Consider the following 7,943-nt stretch of genomic DNA (forward strand, 5'->3'; position numbering starts at 1 on the left):
AGGTTGGTTTAAAAATTATCTAAAGATGGGAGGATTATACAAGATTTATTGAATTCCCATCTTTATGATAACTTAAGAACCTCTGGGTAGATATTTTAAAAGGACAGAGAAGTTAATTCCTTAATACTTGAAAAAATTAGGCTTTTTTTCTTTTAAATGTTTATCAGGTTAGGGGTTGGCCAGTTTTTAAGGCTAGCTTGTTGTATGTTTGCTTTTCAGCTCATAATTACTAGAAAATGATGGTAAAACAGTAGCAAAGCGACAGGGCCAGACTTGAGCTTAACACTAATGTATATTGTTTCCATATCTTTAGGGACATGAAGCCTTTCGGAAAGGCTTTCAAGAGGAAGAGCTAGTAGCCTGCTCTGAAGTTGATACGAGCTTCTCTGAGAAAAAGAACAGGGCCTGGAGGACCTGTGATAGGGAGCAACTGTTTTCAAATACCTGCATTAAATCTCAGCCGTGCTTTTCTGCCAACTGCTGCAAAGCAGATTAGCAGACATGTCCATAGCACTCAAGCAAGTCTTTAATAAAGATAAGACTTTCCGCCCAAAACGCAAGTTTGAACCTGGAACCCAGAGGTTTGAACTTCACAAACGAGCGCAGGCCTCTCTGAACTCAGGCGTGGACTTGAAAGCAGCTGTGCAGTTGCCCAGTGGAGAAGACCAAAATGACTGGGTGGCTGTCCATGTTGTCGACTTCTTCAATAGGATCAACCTCATTTATGGAACTATCTGTGAGTTCTGCACAGAGAGGACCTGCCCAGTGATGTCTGGAGGCCCTAAGTATGAGTACCGGTGGCAGGATGACATGAAGTACAAGAAGCCCACAGCATTGCCAGCACCCCAATATATGAATCTTCTCATGGACTGGATCGAAGTGCAAATCAACAATGAGGATATATTTCCTACGAGTGTAGGTAAGTGCGAGGAAGAAGTCCTAAAGCATAAACTGTCTTTCATTGTGTGTATTAAGCATGTTCTCTTCCTACCCTCATTTTTAGGGATTGTGAAATTCAAGCCTTTAAACAGCAGGTGGGGAGGGGGAGGGGGTCTTGCAGGAATAGTGTGAAATGTACAAAATGTTAACTGTGGCTGCTAGATATGGTGGGGTTTGTTAGCCTAAAATGTTTTCATTCCAGCCATTTGTCCCTGGTAAGCCTCTCAAGTTAATCACTGAGGGTGGTCAGCATTGCATTATTAGCTTGTTGAAAGCTGATCAAGTTTGCATTGCTTTGCACTTTGCCTGGCCACTTAGGCAGATACAGAATGGTTGGAAAGCAAAGCCTAATTAGAGTGATACCCTCCCTTCAAAGTGCAGCACAAGGCAGTGGAGAGTCAAGAATGCAGGGAATTCTGCCCTCCCACCCTCTCTTGACTTCCCATCCAAAACTGACAGAGAAGTGAATTATTTTCCAAATTACTGTTTCTACGACTATATATAACTAACAAGTCTTGCTATGGTTTAACCAAACAGCCCAGATGAGAGAGCTGTTAAGGGCAGCACAATTTTCCTTTTATAATACTATTGCTAGTTTTCCTGAAGAGTGGGGCAAGCAGGTGAAAGTATCTTTGCTGGAATAGTTCCCTCTGTACAAGGAAGACTTTGCAGAAGAGTGTATTGTGTAGTGTAGACAGCCTAAATCTTTAGCTGTGGCTGCAGGTAATAAAAAAAGACAGGATGTTATACCTTAGAAATGGCAGTGTACTTATGCAATTTTTAGCAGTTTTAGTTAATGAGTCCTGATTCACTTCTTGCAAGTGGGAAAGCTGGGAGCTTGCTGTAGGATATGTGAGATGTTACATGTAAGTACCTGGCCCAGATGAGTAACAAACAAGAAGAATGCGCATATGTTAAAATTAGTTCAGCTGAATATTTTGCAGTTTATACGCAGCTAGGGCCTGGGGCTAATTGGTAGATGATACATCAAGAGGCTGCATCTATCAGTATTTCCTGACCTTTGAAATACCTTATTCTTGGCCTTGACAGCTATTTGGGTGGACAAATTTGTGGTTTGTTTCCCAGTTCCTATCACTTTTTTTTTTCTACACTAGCAGGTAGGAAGAAGGCAGTACCATATATTTTGTGTAGTGAAAAAGGGGATTGATTTCTCAAGCGTTTGTTGTTTTATGTTTCTTCATGAATGATTTTTGGAATTGAATGTGGGTTGAAGGCGCAGTGAAGTATGTGATTTTGCTTCCATTGGTATTTCTGCAGCCTTTTGTTATACCAAGTTTCCATCTTGGAGTATTCCAGTATTACTCCATGCTCTTGCAGTTTGCATATGCAGAAAATGTGGTCTGTCTGCAAGCATGGGAAGCAGGAAACACACTGGCATGCTGATGGGCTTTACTGAACCAACACACAAGCTTTCAGCTCTAGGTGCTCCCCCCTTATGTTTGTAGTAAGATACAACTGGAGGAACTTTTATCCTGAAGGCTTACCTGTTGTAAGCCTAAGAATGGAATCAGTAAATACCCTCAATCTACTGTTTTTCTCCTCCTAGCAGCTCCTGCTGTTGTAGATTAAATCAAATCTGAAGAAACCGAGGAAGGGGAAAGACCTGTGGTCTCTAGAGTGGGGCTGGATTCTGATACAAGTCAGAACAGGAATGCTTGATGTCTGTGAAAAATCTTCATCCCACTCTGAACTGACGCAAAGGAAGGGGAGAAGTCTGCCTGAGCCCTCATGGAGTGGTGGACTGTGCCGTCGTTGTGTTATAGGCCAAGATGACTGGACATTCCCGTAATTTTATAGCTACCCTTTGGAGCATTATACCATAGAGCAGCACTTGCATCTGTATTCCGTTCTCCCCTCCTCTTGAGCCTTTGTTGCAGATATCTTTGTGGCCACCCGCACACTTCTCATTATCTTCTTGATTCACCAATCTGTGGTATGAAACTGTTGGTAGAATTGCTTGGGAGGCCTTAGGTCTTACAATTCAGGAACAGATGCACACTGTGTTGAATTTGGCATTCTGGGTACCTCTTCTCTCAGCAAGTCCCTACTTAGGCATCCAGAATGGTCAAAGGGAAGTTTGGGTCTGTTCCTAGGTAAGTAATTTTTCTTTCAAGGAAATCTTTCTGATTTCTTTGCACATCAATTTCCTACCTGTAAAATGGAGATGATATTTCCTGCCAGCCTGCCTGAGTACTGCTTATCAAGCTATGGAATGAAACAGAGTCACTCAGCATGTGTATTGTTAGATGTTTTGCATTTCACAATTGATCAGAGAGAGAAGTTTTGTTATTGTGTGGGTACTGTTTGTTCCTACCTGTTCTGCAGCAGCCTTTGGTTAGATGCACCATAGGCTTAGTATTAATGCAAACCTCTATTTTCATTCAGAGAAATTAATGATGGTGAAAATGACGATTGTTCATTCTTCAAAGAAGTTGAAATAGATCTTGAAAGATGATATACTCAAATGTGGAAACAAAACAGGCTTAGGTATGTCCTTACTAATAGTACAACAGTTTTAAAGCATTGAGTGGCCGTAACTTAGAGATTAATTTATTACTTCGAATCTTTGTAGCATGTGGTCTGCAGAGAATTGTTCTGGAAAAAGTGTATGTCCAGTGGATGGGATTTGGGCTGACCTTTCCATTAGCAAATGAGCTTGGTGAAGAGATCCAGAGTGGGATTCGTAGGAGCTGTCCACAGAAACTTGAACACATTTTTCTCAGCTTAATCCTATTAAACTTGTCCTCTTCCATTTGACGTATCTCATACAAACTATCTAAAAAGGGATTTCAAGAACTGTGATTAAGCACAGCTTTCACTGAGAAGGTACTGTCAAGAAAAATCATTTCAGAATAGGGATAGCCAAGCGTGGGTTGTTTTTTTTTTTTTGTGGTGTTGTTGTTCCTCTGTGGTTGAAAAAAAAACAACAAATGTGGTTGAATTATAAATTATTATAATGTTTAACCCACTCGGTGTTTACATTGGCACGATGACCTCTGGCCACTTACCAGTCTCTATACTTCCTGTGGTCTGGTGCTATTTCCTCTGCACTTTCTCCAGTCATTCTGGTCTATTTGTCTGCTGGTAAAGAGCCTCTTCCTCCAGCCGCTCTCCTACTAATACTGACCTGGCTGTCAGGAGAAAGGGGAGCTGGTATGGGAATGGGAGAGCTGTCAAGAATTGTGTGTAGGTGACAAAAACAGGTGCTGAATATTAGGACCACTTCTTTGTATAGCAAAGCTTTAAGGACTGTCTTTGTAAAATGGCCTCACAGCCTGTAGAGGATTTTAGGCACGATTATGTCCTTGTTCTTATTTCCATTATTCTCTATTTCCTTTGTCCATTTTAAGTGGATTTAAGGCATGTAAGAGGCTGATAGCTCTGGAAGCAGTGTCTGTATGTAACCACAGATATAACTTGACCTGTCTCAGCCCTCACTGAGTGGGAATGCAGAAACAGAATGGAGGAGAGTTCACTCTGCCCACTCAGGCTACTCTGGTGAAGCTATCTGTATTAGTCCCCAGCATGAATTTTTGTAGTGTGCTGGAGTTTTATTTAGCTTTAGGGTAAACTCTTTTTCTTCAGTAAATACTAGTTGCTCTTCCAGGCACCTAGTAGTCTCACTATTTAAACACCTTTCAAGTGTTTCCTAGACTCATATGGACAACTTCAATACTCCAAAGCCTCAGAAGTACCTTTCCCCTGTCCCCGTGCTTTTTGGTAAAAGGGCTGAAAAAATCATTTGGAGCGCAAAGCAGTGGATCCTAGGGACAGGTGCAGTTTTTGGTGAACTGCAGTTGTCAGCTTTCACCATATGTATTTAGGCAGCGTCAAAAAAGGAGCCAAGAACGCAAGCAGCTCTCTACTGCTGTGCTCCCTTCAGGCCCTGATGCCCAAACAAGACAAATTCAGTTGCCTTAGGTTTTTTTCTCCTCCTCATTGCAGCCTTAAATTGGAAGTAATTCTGTCTTGTTTGGATTTTCAGTGAATGGAATGTTTTTTTCTGTTGTAAGAGTTGCTGAGAAAGATATCCAGATATTTAAGGCCACAGGGGATTATTGCATTTATTCTAATCTGACCTCCAGCATAACAGAGGCCAGAGAACATCACCACATGATCTCTTCATCAGGTCCATAGTTTGACATGAGAAGACGGACAGAAGATAGAGAGTTTTGCTGAAATAAACAAGAACATGAACTTCTTTTCTGACTTGACATAATGAAAAACTTTTTCCAGTGAGGGCAATAAAGCAGTTGAGAGGGGGCCCAGAGAGGTTGTGCTGTCTCCATCCTTCAGAGTTTTCAAGACCAGGCTGGATAAAGCCCTGAGCAACCTGATCTGATCTGATGGCCATATAAAGCAGAAAGCTGGGATGCAGACCTCCCAAAATCTGTGACAGCCTGAATTGTCCTGTGATGCTTAATTCTAATTTCAGCACTGACAGGCTGCTTCGGGAACAAGAGCTAAATTGATTAGAAACTGATCAAGCAGTTTAAGGAGCTGCAAAGTGGCATTTAATAGAAGTACAAAATCCCTTCTAAGCTATGAGGGTTTTTGTAGAGGAGGATTTCAAAGGTTATTAAGTTACTGTAATCAAATAGCCTAGTTATAGCTGATCAAAATGAAAACATACTTTTAAAGTGTTTAAAGTCTAGGACTTCAGCTGAAAAATTGATGTATCTTTAGAAATACACTGCCTGGCAGACCAAGATTCTGGATGGCCCTCGTGGATGTCATTCAAAACAACCACTAAATCAAGAACTAAACTTTTTCAATTGTTTCTTACTAATATGGTGGTAGAATTTTTCTGGTTCACTAGCAAGTAATAATAGTTACCACCTGGGGCGCTTTTCTGCAGGGCTGGGGAGCAGCTGACTGGTGGATGCGAATAAAGACTCCTCAACTACTTTTACTGAGCAAAGGCCTCTTCACAATACAGCCTGTAGAAATGTGGGAAGAGTGTTTGACATCGTTGACTTTGTCTTACAACTGTCCCTGTCTTACTGCTCTTCCAAAGTATGAGGAGGTCCCCATGGTGTGGGCAAAGTGGCGTTCACAAGCATTTGCTGTGTATTCTTCTTCTTCATTCTTTGCAGCCATTGCAATTGCACCATCTAGGAGCCGCCATTGCTTCATGCACACTTGCCCTGCAATAAAAAATGTACAATCTCTATAACTGGTTTGTTTCTTTTGTTTTAAAACAAAGCTTTGACAGGGGCTGAAGGGAGGGATCAGATTGCCGGCTGTTAACTGGTCATAGCTGTAGGCTACCAGCTGAAGACTGTTGTAAGTTCCAAACAATCCTTTCTGCTTGATCTTTACACCTGTCAGACCAATGCTGGATTTGGGCTAAAGAAGAATTCTGTTTTGTAACGCTGATCTTCTTTTCACTGTTGCTGCCCCTCCTTGGTCCCCCCCTTCAGCACATGGATGTGCTTGCCAAGAGCTTTGAGTTAATCTCTTGTGCAAATGAAATAAAGAAAATTCTGCAAGACATAGACTATTGTATGGCTGTAGCTTTCCTCTAGTCATTAAACGTTGTGAATTCTGTGCATATGTGTATGTTACAGCAAAGTTATAGCAGCAGCACTGCTGTTCTTTTAGAAAGTTTGGTGTCTTGAAATATATGTGCCTGGAAAATACCAGGTAGATATTTTACAACTACATTATATGTCAGAGCTTCCTCCCTCTTTTTCCTGTTCCTGTGGTTCAGGATCTGACAGATGCTTCTACATAAACTAAGCTGGCAGATGAATCAACCCACAGACCTAGTAAACTTCAAGAGTACCATCAAAGAAGGTTGATAAAAATTGTGTTGGCCCCATCTGTATGGCGAGTGATGCAGTTTACTAGATAGCTAGCTATCTGGCCTTCTTATCATTGCATTACTTTCTTGCTGACTGATTATACTTTGGAGCAATTTGATTCCCTATTTTTGTCTGGTATCTAAAATGCCTTGATTAGTCTAGGTGTTCTGCTTATACAAGAATAGGGACTGGAGCTTAGGAGTAATCTAGACAATTCTCAAGCCCAGTCATTGTTGACTGACAGGTGACTGGTCCCAAAGCTATCCTCCCCAGCTGTCTCCCCCAGTGTACCCTCTTGATCTGATGCTAGGTGTGCCATTTGAGGAATATATAGGTCTGCTTCCAGCTCAGAATATAAATTAACCCATGCTTCAGTCTAATTCTGATAATAATAGAAAATATGTGAAATGGAAAGTAAGTGCAAATTCTTTAGCATAATCTGCTTTTCCATGAGAAGGATTTGGCACTGCTGGTACGAAGGAATGCTCCCTCACCAGAATGCATGTTAGAAGGCTGATAACTCATATGCCAGGTTTTCTGTATTATGGCAATCATTAAGGGCTAAAAAGCACTTTTACTAACATGTAGAAAAGCAGGTCTCAGCAGATCTCTTCTTCCATTCTCCATGCTACAGAAACTTAAAAAAAAAAAAAAAAAGAAGAATAAAAACTTAAGTGGTAGCATGAATGGTGGAGGGGAAGCTCATGGGGAGAGGTATGTGTTAGCTGGCTCTGCAAAGGCTGAAAGGTTTCAGGATCTCTGCTCACTCTGATACTGCTGTGGGAGGAAGAAAGAAGTATGGAACACCTGCAAGAAGTGGTGTCCCACGTGGGAACTCAAGTGGTCTGTCCTGTAGCTGGCCAGGTCCCTTGTTCTCGAGGGACTTAGCTCTCCAGCACGTTGTGATTGCATACGCTGTGGGACATTACTTGAATTAGTCTCTCAGAGGATCTGCAACTCCACAACCACAGCTTCTACCCTAACTGAACTTGTGACCTCTTCCCTTTAGCTACCTTCACAGCACAGCTGATATCTACAGTGTGTTAAGTCTGTGGCATACTGGGGCAGAGCTTGTGCCCAACTCAGAAGTGTGGGAAATTTGATACCTTCAACATGCTTTGCCTTGGAAAGTGGGTTTGTGTGAAGTGAGTAGTCTGCATTCCACAGTGTGTGCAT

General features: G+C 41.7%; 1 protein-coding gene across 1 annotated transcript; it reads left to right on the top strand.

The window, feature by feature from the left end:
- Positions 1-501: 501 nt before the first annotated feature.
- On the top strand, positions 502-919 carry LOC104078460 (MOB kinase activator 3B; the record flags this gene model as incomplete). The annotated part of the gene is made up of 1 exon (XM_009580107.1): positions 502-919. A coding segment is annotated over exon 1 (418 nt), but the record flags the coding sequence as incomplete, so codon positions are not given.
- Positions 920-7,943: the final 7,024 nt, after the last annotated feature.

The sequence above is a fragment of the Fulmarus glacialis genome, unplaced genomic scaffold (genome assembly GCF_000690835.1).
Source record: "Fulmarus glacialis isolate BGI_N327 unplaced genomic scaffold, ASM69083v1 scaffold7836, whole genome shotgun sequence".
In the NCBI taxonomy this organism is placed as follows: Eukaryota; Metazoa; Chordata; class Aves; order Procellariiformes; family Procellariidae; genus Fulmarus; species Fulmarus glacialis.